Here is a 21,156-nt window from a genome sequence, read left to right on the forward strand (position 1 = left end):
AGTCATAGTTAAGATGCACAACCGGTTACTGTAACGGAGAGACGGTGACGATGTTAGGTCTGCGTCATACACAGTTCCCTATTTTCTGCGAAGCGGCTTAATGCTCTTAAGACTAATGCCTGGTTGCTAAGGTACAATTAGCGGTAGTTAACTATTCAATAGCGTTTAAGCTCATATAAACATGACAGTTTGAATACATAAACTACCGCTAAATGTGCCACAGAATGACAGAAACCGGGAATTAGTCAAATGTTGCTTTTATTTGAGACGCCTATAGCCAGTTGCGCTCACCGATCGGTAAACGATCTGTGGGTTAAGCAAACCTTGGTGCGATCATTCGACAGATGAGTGACCGCATAGTGGTATTTGAACTGGGCGACTCCGTGCCGAGGAGGACACGTAAAATGTCTGTCCCGGTTGTGGTCAATTAAGATAACAGTCGTTACAGTCGTTAGGCCACGTCAAAGGTCTACGGGTGGCTTGAACAACATTGACACTAGGTTGACCACAAGAAGAAGAATTAATGTTGTTAACTAAAAATTGTTTCTGAATTACCTTCAACAAACAAGAAGTATCCTTTTTCGCTTCTGCTAAGCATCTTGATGGCTACTTCCACCATTTCCTCAAGAGTAGGCTGGTTCTGTGCTTTCAAGTGGTACTCCATGTGGTCATCGCGAAACAGGCCCAGAAGATACTCGGGAAGGTCGTCGGAGTTGAAGACCTGGTGAAAATATATGACAATGGTTACTTTGGCTGTATTAGTATCAGCGGACAGTTTCGTCGAGACCAGCAATCTATGCATGACTTTGTTTTTACTGTTCAAGTGTACAATACACAGGTACACTCTCATAGCCCAGTGGGACGGATAACTAACACAACTGGCTCAGGATCTCTCAGGATCAAGAACTGTGTTCACTGGCAAAATTTGCGTCACACCAACTCTTAACTCCAGGCAAACACAAAAACATCTTAACAGCAAAATCTCATAAGCCTGTTTATACCATACCTCTGGAGCGTTTTTGGGGCTGATTGCAAAGTACAACCATCACCAAACATCTAATTGTAAATCGCACAAATAGTTGGTGTGTGTGGGAATCGAACCCAAGACTTGCTGACGCAATGATTGCGGCATGGCGAACTTAAGCACTACGGAAGGAGTCACAACATAGAATTAGAATTACGGTAAATAAAAAGAAAAGAAGCAGTCATATTTCAGTACCTTCAATAGTTCTCTTCTGTCAGTAACGTATTGATGAGTGGCGTTCATTTGCGCTTTGTCCACATGCCACATTTCAGTGAGATCAAGTCCATCCAGTCGGCGGCCCTTGTTCTCAGTGGAACTCGTTAAGTTTGGCAGCAACTCTCTTCTACCACCGCCCATAATTACCTGGAAATATTGATATAAGCATTAAGTACTTATAGGACGGCTTGGAGAGGAAATTATGGTGCAAAAAATATGAAAAATAAAGGCTGAGCACAGAAATGTTGATAATACTTAAAAACTTTTTGTCTTTATAATAACCTAGCTGCCCCGGCAAAGGTTGCTTTGCCATATAAAAAAAAAGTGTCACTTAGGTGTATGAAAAATAGATGTTGGTCGATTCTTAGACCTAGTCAATATGCCATACTCCTCAGAATCGGTCAAGCCGTTTCGGAGGAGTATGGCAACGAAAACTGTGACGCGAGAATTTTATATATTAGATTAATGTCGTGTAAACTCTTTGTATTCTTTACTTGTATACAGTTTCAAAATCGATTGATAGCAACTGGTTATAAACGCCTCAATTCATTCCTAGTCTCCGTATGGTCAATGATCGAACTACTGTCAAAGACACTCGAGCAGCACGAAGCTTTTAAAAATTTTGTTTGTTTGTCGTTTGGTTAGTGGTCGCCTGAGAGGCCTTTGACATAGCTTAACGACTGTTATCTTAGCAGATAAAAGCCGAGACCAACTTTTTACGTGCCCTCCGAAGCACGGAGACGCCCAGCTCAAATACCACTATGCGGTCATCCATCTATAGAATGACCGCGCCAAGGGTTGCTTAACCCACAGATCGTTTACCAACCGGTGAGCGCATCTGGGCGCCACTTTAAAAATGACACGAAGAAGAAGAACAAGAATCTACCTTATAATGTCGTCCAGGGCTATCCATGACCAATTGGTAGGCAATATCCCTGCAGCCAAGAGTCAGGCATTCGGTTGGGACGTCGGCATCAGACTCCCAGTTACGTTCAGACGAATGAGCGTACATTCCTGCGGGAGACGCGTGAGTCACCCGTGTGGTAGTCACGAACCCTGAAATGTAAATAAGAAGAGATTAATTAAATTAAATGAACAATAGCACGATTCTCTACCACTGTAGACTATCGACCAGCTATCGAAAAATGTTGAATGAGAATCAAAACAGTGCCTTTAGTAGGTGCCTAAAGAACTTATTTATGTAGTACATTTAAAATGTCACTTCTTGATACTCGCTAAGTATCGGCTGTAGAGAATCTTCAGTCAGTATTATCGAGTGCCGAGATTTTTACATTTAAAATGTATGGCGAAAATAGTTCCTACTGCGCCCGTTAGAGGCGCTGATCCGGTTTCAATGGAAAAAACCATAGCTATTCAGTTGTACATAGTCCGATTGTGGTAAATCTCGATGCTATGTCATATATACATTGTTTATCACGTCTTCTTAGAAGATCATTGTAAAAAACGTGGACGATGTCGCAAAGTAAATCCTACTTATAAATGCGATTGTTTGTGAGTATGTATGGATGTTTGTTACTCTTTCACTTTGCAAATACTACTGAAGCGATTACGATGAAATTTGGTATATAGGTTGCTGAAGACTTAGGGTGCTCCCACACAGCAGTTATATAACCTTAGAAACGAGCTTATAAGCTTTGTTTAAAAAAAATTGTTTTGTTATCGTGTTACACAATGTTGTATAACGTAATACAATTGCTGTGTAGCTGGGAGCACCTTTAGAATAACACTTGGGGTATTTATCCAGGAGTTTCCGAGGGATCGGGATTTAGACAGGATGGGTTTTCACGCGGACGAAGTCGCGGGCGGCCTCTAGTCTATTATTATTATTAAAAGAAACACGTCACGTACAAAACATTAAAGATAATGAATCATATATCATTTCCACGCATTCATTTGTTAATGATCAATTGTTCCGTAATTGTAAAGTGTCTTTACGTAGGTGTATTATTGAGGCACATGTGACGTATTGTAAATGAATATAATAATATTCTTTGTGATATAATATTATAATGTTGTGTTTTCGTGTAGGTGTTAAAAAAAAAGCAAATATCAGTTTTTGAAATACTGAGCAATGTAGAAATTAGTTGACAAGCTGTTAAACCATATGGCAAAAATTTTGTTTAAAGTGTAGTTTTTTTTAGTCAGTAAATCGAATCAGTGTTTATACAATCTTATAGTTCCTTTGTACTTAATTGCCTTATTGCATTTAAATCTGTATTTTACATCTGTCAGCATGTTGCTATAATATGTCTTACAGGCGTTTTACCTACCACTTGTAGTATTTTACTAATTGGGTTATCGCCGGTACAGGTTTAAATTTTAAACGCATTATATCCTATTTGAAGGTGATTTTTAGGTCGCTACGCCACTATCATTGCTTTGGGAGGTCGTGGGTTAGATTCCCACACGGAACAATTAAATTATTTATACGATCCACAAATAATTGTTTCAGGTCTGATTGTACTTTGTGTCCGTTGTTTATATGTTTGTAAAAGTCTCCGCGCCACTAGAACAATTCTTAGAGCGGGAGTCGTCTATCCAAAAAGAAAGAGAAACTAATTTATAGTAATTTTGATGACAGTTGCTACTCACCCACGTCTAAACCTTGATCTAAAGCCCATTGTCCGATAGACGGTGCTCTGTTCGGCTCATGGAGTTGAGAGTTACAGGAGCCTCTTGTAACGTTCCCGTCGAGGCCAATGACCCCGTACTTGGTCTTCACTCCCGTCAGGTACGAAGTGGCTGTGCACGCTGAATCTGGCACTTGAGCGTCGAGACAGTATGTCTGGAAAATAAAAAAAAATCATATACATATAAGAATAGTCGTGTTAGTTATAGTTACACTATTTGTAACTCAATAATGCCTGAATCGGTTCGGCTGAAAATTGTTAAACGTGGTTTTTAAAGTGGTTTTTCGTAAATGTTTTGCCAAGCGCAAAACTCTAGAATGGCTCAACCAATTCGACTTATTGTTTTGTTAAATAGTTTTTAAGACATGGGACAGGTTTTAGCTAGTATTATATAAAGACAGGTACCTACTAACTTTTTGAAAGTGCTAAATTGCATTATTAGGAAAGATTGCAAACGCTTGTACGTCTATTATAGTAGCAGCTCGCAGACGTAAACAAAATTCAGAACTTAAACAATAAACCCGCAGACGTCTGCATTTGACTGTGGCCTTTTTGGTGCAACTAGAGGCAGTTTACTTTGTAAATATTATTATGTATATATTTCAATAATTATAATCTAGATAAAACGTACACTATTTATAACTCTCTACTAAGTCAACGGACTATAATCACGAGTTCTTGAGTTTTCATATTGGGTTCGTACGCTGTATCAACATTCAACAGTATCGATTGTCGAAGCGCCTGATTAAAATATTACCACAATGTAATGTTGTACGTTTCATTGCCACTGATTTAGATTTACGTGGAAACAAATGAATGATCGCAAATAGATATTTTAAAATCCTAATCAAGTAAACGGTAGTGCCGGAAGGTCCTAGAAAGAAAAACACTGATCAAATCGGTGATGACTTGCAAAAAGGTCAGGTTCGTATTACTCGTAACCGGCGCGGCGGTTTAGTATGACAATATGTATGAATTTTCCTAATGTAGCCTCATTCTACGGTACATCTGTCAGCTCCTTGCATACAAGGTTCTCTACTAAGTTGATAGACTATTACTGCTGTGACTAATAATCGGTTAAGAGAATATTAGTGTTACCGTACCAATCTATTATACAACGTTGAGTAAGAATTCTGTCTAACGTGATCGTCTTGCAAGAGCAAAAAGGCACAACAAAAACATTTTTTGTTCGATTTTCGTCATGGATGAACAATCAGTAGTAAACAAGCCAATTTTAACTGTAATTGATATGACATAGAGTCCACTATTCTGTGTGGAAATTTAACTTTATTTACGGAAACGTAAACTTTCTTCCGTTTAGTGAAAATCTTTGAAATTTTGTTTTGTAAAGTAACTACATTACTTTTATTGAGTAAAATATAATCTCAGAATCGCGATTCTCTACTACTATCGACTATCGACAACTGGCTAGCTGTCGCCGACTATTTACGTGCCCTCCGAAGCACGGAGTTGCTCAGTTCAAATACCACTAAGCGGTCACACATCTATAGAATGACACGGCAACGGTTGCTTAACCCACTAATCTTTTACCTACCGGTGAACGCAGCTGGCTATGAGAGCCTTTTGTTCAAGACTTCACTGACGAAACACAGGCTTCATAAGATTTTTTAATCCCCAAAATATGCGTTGCAACTTTAAACGCGAACGGACCGGCGTGTAAAACTAGTTGTCAAAGTAGACTTATAATTGAATTATCTTTACAACTGACATCATGACCTTGTCTGAGAGCTCTGTCTACTACACAATGTAATTGCCGTGAAGATAATTCATGACATTTCCTTCCCTTCATTGTGGAAGAAATTTGCATGTCACTATATAAAAGACTGACTGACAGACCGTAAGTCCGGTGATATGTGCCTATGACATCACGACAGTTGCACTTTAAAAAGGTAGGCAGAAGTGTATGTAAGGGACTTTAAATTATTCAAATAATATTGATATCAATATTAGTTTTTTTAAAACATAGATTTTCATCTGCCAATGTTTGGAAACGCATATATTTTTCCCCGGGATAGAATCTATCATCTTAACACATTGTATACAAATCGATACAGGCGGTTTTACAGACAACACATTCAGACGCAAGATGAATATATTATATGAATTATATTATAAATATTTAATAACAAGTTTCTTAGTTGAATGTAGTACAAACCTGACGTCATTTACGGTATCAAACACCGACCACCGTACAAAAAAGATTTTACCAAACTTGGAAATCAAACTGGGAACAAAAGATACACTTAGTACCACAACTACAAAATAAGGTAGTGCCAAATAGTGTCTTCGAACTAGAGATGAAACGGATATCCGGTAACTATCCGGTATCCGGCCTATCCGGCGGCTTTAATACTATCCGGCCGAATACCGGATAACTACTATTCGGCCGGATAGACATCCGGCCGAAATAAAAAAAGGTCTGGATAAAAAAAATTGTTTAGTAATTATTTACTTTATTTAGTAAGACTTAAGAGCTTGAAATTTTCAAATAACAATAGCACAATGAAATAATAACCTAAAGTCACGCACGTGTCTGCACTGCAATCGACACAATAAGTCAATGAATGAAAGAATTGCTAACTTCGCTCATCAACGAAAAGACCCGAATCAAACCGAGGCCACCCGGTCGTTCGCGCGTCGCCTACGCCAAGTGTGTGTGCGCTGCACCAAACGGCTAAGGTCCGCCGAATATTCGGCGGCCGGATATCCGGCTATCCGGCCAGGTGGTAGGCCGAATATCCGGTATCCGGTATCCGGCCAAACTGCTATCCGTTTCATCTCTACTTCGAACAGCTGAGGTAAAACGGAAGAGTGTGACGTCATAGTGCGGCCTCGGCGCATGCGCGTACGCTTCGCCTTGAACGTGACTCTGCGGCGGCCAAACACTTACCTATACATTATCTTACTAAGTGATACTGAATGAGATGATCAGATTATATGGTATATATTTTTTTTAAATGGATTTATTTATTAAAATTTTCTCGTGGTGGAGTAACAACGATCGCGCGGATCAATCTCTAGGGTATGCTACGCTTTCCGGGGTTGTTCCGTGGATGGGTGACAATCTTTTACATTTAGAGCTCCTCCGTGTTCCGGTAGGCACGTTAAATTGTAGGTCCCGGTTGTAATTTTCAAAGATACTTGACAGTCGTTATCAGTATTCAGAAGCTTGAAAGTTTGACAACCAGTCTTACCGATGGGTATCGTGTAATTGTAACCCAGGTAACTGGGTTGTGGAGGTCCGATAGGCAGTCGCTCTATGTAAAATACTAGTATTCAGGTACGTCCGGTGAGACTGGAAGCGGACTCCAACATAGTTGGTAGAAAGGCGAGGCTGATGATATGAAAGATACCACTGAAAGCGTATGCGGTTTGAGATTTTTTATCTGAATTACGCTTTAACCTGTTGAATAGGAATAGAATAAACCATAGTAGGGCCTAATTTTGATGGTGTTGTTCACGAATAATCTGTCAAAAACTCTTTTTAACCCCCGACACCAAAAAGAGGGATGTTATAAGCTTGACGTGCCTGTCTGTGTGTCTGCCTGTGGCATCATAACTCCCGAACGGATGCAGTGATTTCAATTCAGTTGCGTGTCGGGGGTTTTTTAATTTACGTTATTTAAACAAGCGGTCACGAATATACACCTACATTTTGAATTGACCAATGACAGGCCATTGTTTACGTCTCCGGTAGTAAAAGATTTCCTCTTGCATTCACAGGAAAACCTTGTTAAAAATCTTTACCTGTACAGTGAGTGCCTTTTTAAATATAAGAATTGATAATTAAAGACAATGGCTACTTGTATGTACAATTGCACATTATTATTATTTTTCCACGATTTTTTTGTGAAGAAAAAACCCGAGGTAGAAATACCTGTACTATAGGTGTTAATCCAGTCTCCGAGTTATAATCTACTAGCGGTTTATCCCGGCTTAGACAGTTATTTTACAAAAAAAAAGCCTTTACAACTTTTACACGTAAACAATTCTCTTGAATCATCCTATCTATAATATTAAAAAAACCCGCATCAAAATCCGTTGTGAAGTTTTAAATATCTAAGCATACATACACACGGACAGTGGGACAGATGCGGGAAGCAGTAGTAGGAATATTATAATAACTTTTTTTTAAATACTTTAACAGAATTAACTTATTAATATTACCATTCAGCTGAGCCCCTGAAATGTTTGTCTTATATTGGTTAATCATTGTTATTACTTCCGAATAAGTATAAGTTAGTTTATCAAGTGGAGTTTGGACAAATATTTGCCGTCACTTTATGTTTCTTAATTTAGGTTGTCCTACACTATATTATACACTGCATATTTGATATGTAATGTACAATATATTATTCACCACATAAATAATAGGCTAATTTAACTCTAATAAACACAAAAAAAAATGGGAAAATGTATTAGTAAATAGAGAAACTGGCATATAATAATCTAAGTTTTATTTTCCACTTACCCTAGCTAGTCCACTGACAGGAAACTTTTCGAAATTCAAAATAGATTCTTCTCCTAATCCTCGATCTAACTGTCCAGAAAAAGTCCTGGCTGCCATAACAGTGGCCAGAGACATGCCGTCTCCAATGAACAAAATGCCGTTCTTTGCCTGATTGATGTTAGGTTTCTCTTGCAATTTCTCTTTGATCGTGCTAGCAGCTGATTTACGCCAGTAAGAACCGTGTTTCTCTTCAGCCGGGATGTATGCTGGGGTCATTACCGTGTCCAGAATCTTCTTCGGTTTCGGCACGACATCTTCTGCAAAGAAAATATGGAAGTTGAAAAAGCTTTCCTAGCAAGAGGAGTCAGCTCTTCACTGCAGCCGGTTTATTGCATTGACAGTTGCTCTCGTGGATGCGTGGATTGGCACATCACTTACATTAAGCGGTACATTAAGCGGTAGTTTATCTATTCAATAGTGTTTAAACTCATATAAAAAAAACGCTATTGAATAGATAAACTACTGCTAAATGTACTCAGAAACCGGGCGTTAGGCCCTGTAGACAAAACCCTGCACAGTTTTTATGAAACTGGACGTCTCGTGTCAAGTTCTGCGCAACCTTGAGACGTTTTTTTATTTTTTTAACCCTTTACTGTCCCACTGCAGGGCAGGGGTCTCCTCCCAAACGAGGGAGAGGGGTTAGGTCTTGTAGGCCCTCAAAAAATGTATTAAACAAATAAATGTTTATATACGTTTTTGATTAAACTCCGTAGTTATTCTGATGTAGATTGCAGTTCTGTTACTCTTCTGTTGCATCCTACAGTGTATTACAGACATTCACGTTTGTTATAGAAAGTCGTGCTATCATTAAACCGTGCCGTATACGTGACTTAAGATACATTTTTAAACGTGATCGTGAATGTATAGCGCTAATCACTTTGTTTAAACACAAACTACTTTGTAAGATATTTTGAATTCAAGTTTACCTTATCGCGGAGATAATAAAAATCGTTTAACGTTTTACGAATCACTTATTACTGGAATGATACTTAGGGCTATAGTTCAACAACTTTTTAAAGTCCTTTGTAGGCAAGGTTCGCAGCTGTCGAGGTTGTACAAAATTAAGAATTTAGAACATTAATGATCACAGGCTTAACTGATGGTAGCCTGTCTGATTCAGCTACTTTATTTTGGAAATACACAAAAATGTTAATTACAATTATTTAAATAAATCGGCCATGCCAAGGCTCTTTACTAAGTTGTCCGAAAATAAAATTATTTTATGTGATCGTTAAGTTTGTAAACTACTTTTGTCAAATTTTATCAAAAACCATTCAGTATCATTATATGCGTAAAAGCGAAACAAATTTAAGTTATAATTGATAAACTGTCCAAAAGACTTTAGAGGCACAAAAACATTAACTCACAACTCTCCTTTGCATCACGGAGTCGAGCAAAAACATTATATACTAGCTGTTAAAAACTAGCACTTATAGTAACGAAGTTTGATACAAATTATTAACCCCTAAAAACCATCCTTGGGGGTTGATTTTCGTAAAATAACGTCTTAGTGAGCACCGACGTGATGACGAAATGACCTGCATGATAAAATTTAAATTTCTAGTGTTACAGAAACTAGATTTTTATTAATTTTTTTCGTAGAGTTTTCGTGATCAGTGAGTGAGTGACCTTTCGCCTTTATGAAATAAACTCATTTCAAATTAAGTAATCGATGCATCTATGCAATTCTGATTTTGTCATATTTGACATTTAAATGAACATGTAGAAAAAATAATCTACATATTCGGTATTTATGAAATGCATATCGTGGTATCAAACTATAGACTAATTGACATCACAAGGTTGAATCAAAAACAATTTCTTAAAATATTAATTAAAATCAAACGACACCGCACGATACACAATTTACAATGTCAAAAGTTGATTGTATCTTTAAAATATACTAGTTTTTAACTTTTAACTGCAATATTTCATTTACATACATAATATCACGCCTTTTCTCAAAGGGGTAGGCAAAGACCAAAGAACGCTACTTAATACGATCCCTACAAACTTCCCTTGCCTTGATATCACCGATATGATCTATGTATGTCTCTCTCTTTGTTATTCTTTGTTTTTCGCTCACCAGTCGGTAAACGAGCTGTGGGTTAAGCAACCCTTGGCGCGGTCATTCCATAGATGAATAGTGGTATTTGAGCTGGGCGTCTCTGTGCTTCGGAGGGCACGTAAAAAATCAGTCCCGGTTGATGTCACTCAGGATAACAGTCGTTAAACCATGTCAAAGGTACTTCGGGCGGCTTGAACAACTTTGACACTAGGTTGGCCACTAGCCATACGATAGAATAGAATAGAAGAATTTAATAAACCTTAATGTCATTTAGCATGTCAACAAAACCGTGCTACTTTAGTATTGCATTGAGAGCGAGAAAATATAGCAGTGAATTTGATTAAGTATGACAAATTCAGTACATAGAATTAGCGAGATTAAAACTGACGATTTAGCGATAAAATATTGAAATAAAGGTCTTTCACGGTTTAGTTTTTAGTTTAGTTTTAGTGAGTATTATTAAGTAAACAGATATTTACAACCGTACATCTTTATATATATATATAATTTTTTTGTAAGTGTGTATGTCACTGAACTTATCTTAAACGACTAGACCGATTTTGATGAAATTTTTTGAGTGTGTTCAAGGGGATCTGAGAATGGTTTAGATTCACAATTTTGTCCGCTGGACAATGGTTTTTTAATTAATTCTTAATTTATTAGTAGTTGTTGATTTTGGAATGTTTTACATTGGATCCGACAGACGGCGCTACCATCGCAGTGTCAAATATTTTTAGTCTGTCCCGTAAAATTTTCAAATTGAAGACGTAGACACGACAACGTCTGTCGGGTCCGCTAGTTACTTAATATAGTCCAACAACTTAGTAGTTAAAGAGTCTTTGGGTCCACAATATAATAATATCTTGATTACAACTCATAATTCTGTGTATATCCTACTAATATTATAAATGCGAGAGTTTGTGAGAATGTATGTATGGATGTTTGCTACTCTTTCACGCATATACTACTGAACTGATTACTATGAAATTTGGTATCTAGGTAGCTGAAGACCCAAATAACATAGGCTACTTTTCATCCCGGAGTTCCCGAAGGATCGGGATTAACACGGGAAGGGTTTCCACGCGGATGAAGTCACGGGCGGCCTCTTGTTCTAAATAAAGTAGCTGGATCCAACTAGCCACGAAAAACTTTTAGACTATAATTTGTTAATGACAACTCGTATTCAAAATCAGTGTACGTCAAATTTATGCCCACTGTTTAGTACATTGCTGCTTTGACGTAACGTGTTAAGCATAATCTAAGGCAGAAAACAATGTTCAGCATAGTGACTTTCAATTAGTTGTCAACTGTCACGTGATAGTCCCCCAGAGGTGGCCTGGCCGGACGGCCTAAGACTAAAGGGTTTTTAATGAAATTGGGTACACTGATTAATTATAACCTGGAATAACACATACGTTATTTTGAACCCTAAGAAATCTGTCATGCGGATAAAGTCGCGGGCCGAAGTTAGATATAAATTAGTAAAAAGTTTAGAAGTAGTAATTAGTAAAATCTTTAGAATTACCAAATGACAAAGTATTTCACTATCATAAGAGTCGTTTAACGACCTTCATTAATTTTTGATTTGAACTTCAATTAAGTACGATTCAAAATGAATTAATATTTATTTAAAATGATATTAACACAGTTCGTATTATTCACTGTTCCACCAGCTATTCAAATAATTGTATTGAATAAATAAAATTATATGAAATACGTCTTTTTCAACACGAAATCAAAATACAGTAATGAAATGAAAAGGTCCTTCATGAAATTTATATTTTTACTAAAAATCCATCTACGATCAATTTAATATGATAGATACTGTTTTTTGCTATTTCTAATGAAGGTATTTGTGTAAAAATACGTAAACATGATATTAATTTTTTTTGTCAAAACTAGTTACGGATAATTTTTTGATGCCAAATGGGGCCATCAAATGCAGCAGAAAAAAAAATCAGAGCACGCAAAAAAAAATCCACCCGAACAACACAACAAAAAAACGCAACTAGACAAAAATCACACCAGAAAAACAGACACAAAATCCACAAAAAGATTCACGACCGATATTTCTTTTTGCTACAAACGCATTAATATTAAAACGCACCTGTTGCAACTTTTGCGGCCATAAGGGCCGACACGGCGAAAAGGAACGTTAATGAAATTCGCGCCATCACTGAGGCGTCTGCGCGGCCGCCGTTCGTTTTATCAACTGCACAACCACGATTGATTTAGGGCTAAACCACTCAGCAAGCGAGTGACCGAATGACAGATCGTACTTTGCACGTGAAAGAGGCTTTACGCAAGTTAAACTCGACACGGTAACAAAAAAAAACCGCGATCATTTTTACTAGATTGACAGTCATCTATTTTTTTGTTGATGAAGATTACTGTGCGTGGCGAATTCGTTACATGATTATGTTGCATGATCCATGATTTCAGAGTCAATCACCATAACTTAACATAAGAATTGAACCTAATATAATTTTGATACTTTTGTATATACATATAAATTTTATTAGATAAGTAGATACCTATGTATCTAAATTATTGTTAGGATAATATTAGACAGCCTATTTCTGTCTATAAGTACCAAAAAGTACCGTTTCACACTCGGTAAACAATTATTGAGGTAATCAAACTTCGACGCGGACATTTCATAGACGGGTGGCCGTTTAGTGATTATTGAGTACTTGAGTACTTGAAACATATTGATGACAAGCCTCTTAAAAAAGCCGAAGTTAATTTATTGAAACAAACCGTCGATTTATGGTACAAGTATGGTAATATGCTCCTACTGCCTCGCGTACGAAGATATGATAAAAATCATGAACCATATTTTCTTTTGTTCACGCATTTCAAAAAGCGATAGTAAGTAGACATTAGTGTATGATTATGATAATAATTAAGGAAAAAGCACAATGTTACTTTATACCTTGTTCATTGTACTATGAGTTTATGATCTTTGTCATTGTAAAATCCGAAATAACGAAGAAATCGTGCGAGCATTTCGACAAATAAGGATAGTTTATCCAACTAATATAAATGACAACAACATAAATGCGACAGTTTGCGAAGATGTATGTAAGTTTGTTACTAGTTCGCGTAAAATCTTCAGAACTACTGTTGAAAATTGATACAGAATATTTTTTTCCTTTCGAAATCTTTTCACGGGGAAGAAGTCACGTGCAATAGCTAGCCGTCAATAAATGGGAAACACACATAGATATAACTAAATTCAGATGTTAACTTGTAGCTCTGATGTAACGTGTAAATCACTATAATCTAAGTGAGAATACTATGTAAATCATAGTGGCTTTCAAACAGTTGTCAACGGAGATACGTGATGAGTAGAGAATCTCCGCTTTTTTTTAAGTCGGTTAGGAAAAAGAGCAAGAAACTCTAGGACATTGTTTTTAATCGTTTCTAAGCTAAGTCATTTCAATGTATGATTTTACGACATGAGTGTGACAAATCTCATACATTTTCAACCACGTTTAGTACCTAACTGTTTTGTATTATTGTTAAAACTGTGTTAAGTTAACTGTGACTACTGTAACTAATAGCATTTTGCTTCGAATATTGTTATCAAGATCATAAAATACTGAATATAATGTTAAAACATCTGTTTTCGCTGCTTTTTGCGCAGATATTTGTAAAATACCTACGTTCAAATGGTAAATTGATAAACGTGGAAATGCTAAAATCACGTATTTTTCCTATAGCGGTAGGCAGAGACTCAGGAACGCTACTTGATACGATCCTAACAAACTTCCTTTGCTTCATTCACATTCATACATTTTGTCATACAGGACCGCCGGTTACAAGTACTATGCGCCTGAACTTTTTTCAAGGCGACCGAATGTTCAACATGAAAAAAATCACAGTTCACATTTGCGAATGTCAAAAAACAAAAATGACTTATTCACCAGTTAATTTGCGTAATGAGTTCGAGTTAAATCACAGTTCGTTCACAATAGGGATGACGACTTTTTTTATTTTTTTGTCCGTCTGGTAAATTGTAAAGAAATATCATACACACATTTTTTCTCATCGAAAAGCAAGATTAAGAAACTCATCAAGAAGAACTTAGACTTAGTTTAAAAGCATTAAAGTTTCAGAGTGGGGACTAATGACGTCACGTTGAAGTACCTTTTCTACTAAAACGTGACGAAAAATACGTGCATGATATTTTTTTTAAAATCTACCAGGCGAACAAAAAATTTAAAAAATCGTCATCCCTATCGAAAAGTTTAGTGACCTTACGAACGTCCCACGCACTGCCGGTTCCTTGCAAATTGGCCGGGTATTACGTAATACTGTAAAACTTTCGATTTGCAAGTATGCGCAAATAAAGTCAATGAAGTGAATTGCAAACTTCAATATATATTTTGTTTAAGTTGCATTGTTTGACGTCAAAAGATATATGTACACAATTCGTTCACGTTGTATTTTGAAAAAAAGGTCAGGTGCGTAGTAAGGTACCTGGGTCATATATGGTCAGCTGAAAAATATGGCCACATACCATTATTCCAAACGTCATGTATGTTTCTTGAAACTTTAACCGATACTAGGCGACTAGCAGGGCTGGAAGGGTTTACAGGTACGCGATCGGATACATGCGATACTTGCCACAATTTATGATCGCGTAAAAATATTTCGTGTTTGGCAATGCGATGGTATATGTGGCCATATTTTTAAGTTGGTCAAATTTGACCCAGGTACTTACCTACTACTTCTTCCCATAGGGGTAGGCATAGACCAAAGAACGCTACTTGTTCATTTATTAAGTGTTATCAAAATAATCGCAATTTCGCAACACTAATGGCTATACTTAGATCCAAACATTACCTTACTATTTTATTTGTACATTTACGTAATATTTCTCAGCAACAAACACTTCAATAGCAACTTGTCTTACTATCGACGAAAAGTTGACCATTTTTTTGCCAATCGCTACCGAAAGGGGGCAATGACCTCGGTTGCGCGGGCACACATAATTGCCAACAATGCCGAACAAGTTTTTGAGGGCCAAGGCCCTTGTATGCATTTTATTATGTTTTTTTTCATACAGAAACGAGAACGTGATAACAATTTAGGTTATGGTTGTAGAAATATTGTTAATTGAATAGATAGGACACAGTTTAATTAGAATTGTAAGTAGTTTGATAAAGATAATTTGTTTTAAGCTGTTATATAATTTTAAGTAAATGTTTCAGCAGTATTTTTTCTACAATATTTTTTTTTCCAAAACAACAAAATCGTCTCCCTTTTTTTATTTTGTGTATACGATTTCAGCTAGGGAATAAGTTCAAATATTGCATTAATTAAATAAAAGCATTTACCGGGAGAAGTAGTAACAATAAAATCTTGAAAATATAAGTGCCTAGCGCCCACCCGCTACTTTGACCGCGACCACGAAGTTTAGTTTTCCCGTTTTCACAACATTTTTTCTTGGTGATATTTCATATAAAAGGTTTTCCCCCTTTTTATCCCCTTTGGAAGGGAATTTCCAGAAATCCTATCTTAGTGTACCTTTGCACTTACTAAGGAATCTTCATACCAAATTTAATTTTCTGTAGTTTCAACTGTGCGTTGTCGACCAGTCAGTCACTCAGAACGAAAGAGTTTTATATTGATTATTATATTTAACTAGCTGACCAGGAAAACCTTGTTACCATACAAATAAAAAAAAAAATTAGACGTGGGCAATCCTCATCACTTAGGGGTATTATAATAGATAGTGGCCGATTCTCAGGTTTACTGAATATACATATAAAATTTGTTAAAAATCGGTAAAACTGTTTCGGAGGAGTAAGGTAACTAACATTGTGACACGAGAATTTTATTTATTACATTATTCATGTTACAGCGTGTATGCAGTATGCTTTAACAAAGTGGTCACTTTTTGAGCATTTTAAGAGGGGAATATAACTCGAAATTTGAGAAATAATTCACAGTTTATCTATACTAATATTATAAAGCTGAAGAGTTTGTGTTTGTTTGTTTGAACGCGCTAATCTCAGGAAGTAATGGTCTCATTTGAAAAAATAAAATTCAGTGTTAGATAGCCCATTTATCGAGGAAGGCTATAGGCTATATATCATCACGCTACCACCAATAGGCCAATAGGAGCAAAGTAGCAATAAAAAATGTTGCAAAAACGGGGAAAATTTTACCCATTCTCTCTTATGTGACGCAAGCGAAGTTGCCCGTGTCAGCTAGTATATTATATCCACCACTTGTAAGCCCAATAATAAAAATATCTCGTGTGTACTTAATTCAATTCCTATTCGCCACTGTCATGTGATCCTTTTTTCACCTTGACCTTTCCTGACCTAAGGTCGAATCCTTAAAATTACCTTTTGACAAAATTTTGAAGGTCTTCCGCCAATTGGACCTTTTATTATCCTTAAATTACGTTTATGTGTCAATTTATTTTATTGCTTTGGACATAAAATGGCCGTGGTAATTTTGACTAAGTTCATTGAAATGTTATTTTTTCGCCCTTGAGCTTGAAACCTTTTTCCCCGGCCGCCATCTTGGAAAAAAGTCGGGGGAAAATGGTGGTGACCCCACAAACTTCAATTTAGGCTTGTACTGACCGGGGGTGTCATACGTTATGGCTGAAAATGTTTAACATACTAAATTCTCTTACCCCAGTTTCTGAGGTACCCTTAGCGGTAGTTTATCTATTCAATAGCGTAAAAGCCCATATAAAAATCACAGTTTGAATGGATAAACTACCGTTAAATTTACCTCAGAAACCGGAGGTTAGTTACTCGTACATACTTAAGATATTTTAAATTGTATAAACTATATTAAAGTAAAACAAAATGTCTAGAATGGTATATAATTCAATAGATTGTTTTCAGTAGCACATAATTTATACGTGTTATTATATAGTTTATTAGTAAGCGTAACTGTATAAAATTAACAAATAGTGTTTCAATAACGATGACGTGTTTTCAGTAATTCATGTTAATTTTATTCTTTACTTGTCTTATGTTTCGTAGTTGCTACGCGTTGCAAATGTATGAAAAATAATATAATTATACCGCTTAAAAAACATCTTTCTTGGACTATCGGATAGTGTCCCAGAAGTATAGAAGTAAAATTAATGAAATTATACCAATCCTAATATTAATTTTCTAGTCTTTTACAATATTTGTCAATGGTTGCCCGAAGTTTGGTAACGTGCCCGGTATTAAATAGGCTCGCTCGTGTGACTAACTTTGTTAATGGTAAAACGTCGAGATATTTTGTGAGTATGTAATTAACTGACATCCAGGATTTAAAATCTTTAGGGCTGGTTTGACCGTCTGAATAACTGTAGGTTAGGTAAACAGGTCGAATTTTACAAGCATTGACCCAAGGCCTAAACCCATCGAAAATTGTGGTTTATCTGTCAAAAGATAAATTAGTACATGATTCTCTAACCTAGCACATCAGTCACATGAACTATGATAACTAAAAAGGGGGAAGGAAGGCTCCGACTAGATTGTATCGCTAATCTAATGACTGTGTGCTGACTGCATCGCTTCAGGCAAATTCCCGAAGGAATTCCCGCTCGGTATTTTTCTAAACATCATAAATACCTTTTATAGTAAAATGTAATTAGATTTACTGCAAATATAACTAATTAAAAATACCGTTTTTCTATTATTTATTTTACCTGTTTGTATTTACGCATTAAAAGAATTTGCCTATTTTATCGCAGAGACGTCATGCGGTAAAGCGTAATCGTGTATTCCATGTACTCTGCCTATTACCTTTGCATATTACTGACGTCATATTAAAAAAAAATCCCCAATATTTGCGTTTTTCACAACGTTAAGACCGACTACTGAAGCGTCAGGCTTGCTGCACACACATTCAGTTCGTCATAAATCGGCCTGGCAGGGCGGCAAAACTAAATATGTGTAGATGAAATGATCAGGAAAAGCAACTCGCCGCGCTTGAGTGTTTAAACCGAATTTTGATGATCGTACCCGAAGGAACTATTCGATCGACACAAACTAAGCAAGTGCAGTCATTCTTTCGAGTCGGTTTTGTTGTTCGAGAAACATTGCCGAATCGACCGAATATGTGTGTAGTAAGTCGCACTTAATCGTCAGTCGAAATTGGCGCTTCAAAAAATGCACAATGTGACAATAGTCTTCGCTTAGCGTTAATTAGCGCTTAGTTTTGGTTTAAGCGTTACTTAAATATGACTGCCGCTTTAACATTCAATAATTAGACTCTATTCTTATTCCATAATGTTTTCTGTCCATGACATATTACTAGTCGTAATATAAAGATAAGAGAATTTTAAAAGAATCGTTTGAATGAAGCTTTATATGCGTAACGCGTTGCGTCTGGTACCTACAAAGCAAATGTTTTTCAGGCGCTTGGCATTGACTGAAACATTTTGTTCAATGTTAAAGATAATTTAAGACAGACGTATCTCGTATACAGACTTTATGATATGTTAATCCATGTAAATATGGACTATGGAACCAAATGTGTCCAAAAATGTCATATATGTACATATACATTTTTTTGTTTTTCTAACGATTAGCCGGTGGCCTTTTCACTCGAGTCAATGTCTGCTGTCTTATGTCTAAGGTTGTGTATTTGTGTGTCCAAATACACAGGTACACTCTCTATTCCTCCACTCTCATAGCCCGGTGGGGCACCGACGCGACCAATGTGAGGTCAGGCGCAGGACCGATGGGTTTACGTGCTCTCCGAGGAGGATTGACGGAGGTCTACAATCATAACTTTATGACTTCCACCGTGACGTTGTTGCTTGCGGCCGATTTTCAAGTATCAACATCTAGCTATTTATCGACTTTATATTATGAACATCTAATTAGGCGCTTCTCAGCCCAGGATCTTTGTAGGTACATTTAGAAGTCAAAACTATCAATATTCGATAGAACAAAATGTAAAACCTGTAGCGTGATTCTCTACCACGATAGCTATCGAGTTTGTACGAAAATCTTATCAGCGCCCCTAACGGGCATCGTAGGAACTATTTTGACAGTACATTTTAAGTTCAAACTTTCGATACTCGACAGTAGGTACCGACTGTGAAGACTCCCGCTACTGATCAGCGCCCCTAGCGAGCGCCGTAGAAACTAATTGTTCGGTACAATTTAATATCCAATTCTCTACACTCGACAGTACCGACTGTAAAACAAGAAAAATACGACGAGAGGTGTAAAAAGTGTATCGAATTAAGAATGAACGGCATTAAGATGCAACGATGATTTTTATCACAACAAGTCACCTTGTAAACTAACAATGGATCTGTTTTATAAAGTAGTAGTAATACTGCAATTGTTCTTAGTATCCTTATTGAGGACATTTCATAATTACTTTTCTAATTAGTAAAAGTAGAATTAGATGAAGAACAGTGATAGTTGAGTGGTATAAGTTGATACCCATTTACTGTCTCACTGCAGGGCAAGGGTCTCCTCCCAAACGAGGGGAGGGGTTAAGTCTTAAGTCCACCACGCTAGCCAAGTGCGGGTCGGAGACTTTGCATATGAATATATAAATAAAACTAATTAATTATTGATGATAAGCCTGTGACCACGGTCGATGTAATTCGATCGAAACGTCGGGTAACCAAGGAAGGCAGTTATATTTAATTTTCAATCGCGGTTTGGTTCGTTACATTATAATATTATCTATGATAAATGTTCGTATTCTTGGCATAAATGCAGTACATAGCGGGACTGTGGTAAGCGCTTGGTGCAAATTGTCGTGACAATCATCCCGCGGACGTCGATGTATTGTGAACCACTTGAGTTATGACGTTTGACGTGTTGTATGTATGTGGGGCACAATACCCAGCTGACGACGCTACAGCTGATACTCTACAAGGAAAAATGTTTCAGTGTCCTTCTATGAATAACGATCATTTCTTTAACCGACCAAGAAAAGAAGGAGGTTCTCAAAGATGAGGAGGCTTTGATCAAACAGGACACAATTATAGGATATAATGTTATTTTTTTTAAGAATATCTTAAAATAAAACCACTTTTCTCCGGATCAATATAATGGGACCACTTGAAAAGGATTATTTTTTAAATGGACTACGGGCAAATGGGAAAAAATCCACATTTTAATATTTGACGCTAAACTAAAGTATTCTAGCTGCTCAAAAATGCAAATGGTTTCTGTGAACCAACTGATAAACATGTAACATACCTACACTACTGTCTTGTGTGGACTTAAAATATTTTGACTAAAAAGTAGTTTTTTCGCAATTTATCTTATGTGGGTTGAATAGATCCAAATAGAAAACGGCCCAAAAATCGTTCATCCAAGAATTTCCTCAGAAATTTCTCGAAGGTAGGAAGTTGAGGTCGAAGACCTCCGTGCCTCGGAGTGCACGTGAAGCCGTCGGTCTTGCGCCTGATTTCTCACTGGTCGGTGTTTCACCGTATGAGAGTGAAGGAATAGACAGTGTACCTGTGTATTGTGCACACACACATGGACACTATAAACAAAGTCTTGGAATTGACGTTAAACTATAAAACAAAATAACTATCAAGCAACACTAAAATAATTATTATTTACGGTAATTGTATTTTAATTATTATCTGTCATTCTTGTGGTTATAGTCACGTTCCTTTTATAGTTGTTTTAACAGATATATACTTATCTATTGGTTG

General features: G+C 36.7%; 1 protein-coding gene across 2 annotated transcripts in view; it reads right to left on the minus strand.

Annotated features, from left to right (window-relative positions):
- Window positions 1-21,156, minus strand: part of LOC142977577 (membrane-bound alkaline phosphatase-like) — a 28,699-nt gene that overhangs the window by 2,815 nt on the left and 4,728 nt on the right. Inside the window, exons 1-6 of one of the 2 annotated variants that reach the window (XM_076121549.1) lie at window positions 12,598-12,747; window positions 8,384-8,679; window positions 3,854-4,046; window positions 2,127-2,296; window positions 1,220-1,387; window positions 556-721 (exon numbers count right to left, since the gene is read on the minus strand). In XM_076121549.1, coding sequence (XP_075977664.1) covers window positions 556-721; window positions 1,220-1,387; window positions 2,127-2,296; window positions 3,854-4,046; window positions 8,384-8,679; window positions 12,598-12,664 — 1,060 coding nt within the window. In that variant the 5' untranslated portion in view covers window positions 12,665-12,747. Of the gene's footprint in view, window positions 1-555; window positions 722-1,219; window positions 1,388-2,126; window positions 2,297-3,853; window positions 4,047-8,383; window positions 8,680-12,597; window positions 12,748-21,156 lie in introns of those variants that run through there. The other variant, XM_076121550.1, reaches the window with a different exon arrangement.

This window comes from Anticarsia gemmatalis, chromosome 13, assembly GCF_050436995.1.
Source record: "Anticarsia gemmatalis isolate Benzon Research Colony breed Stoneville strain chromosome 13, ilAntGemm2 primary, whole genome shotgun sequence".
Lineage (NCBI taxonomy): Eukaryota > Metazoa > Arthropoda > Insecta > Lepidoptera > Erebidae > Anticarsia > Anticarsia gemmatalis.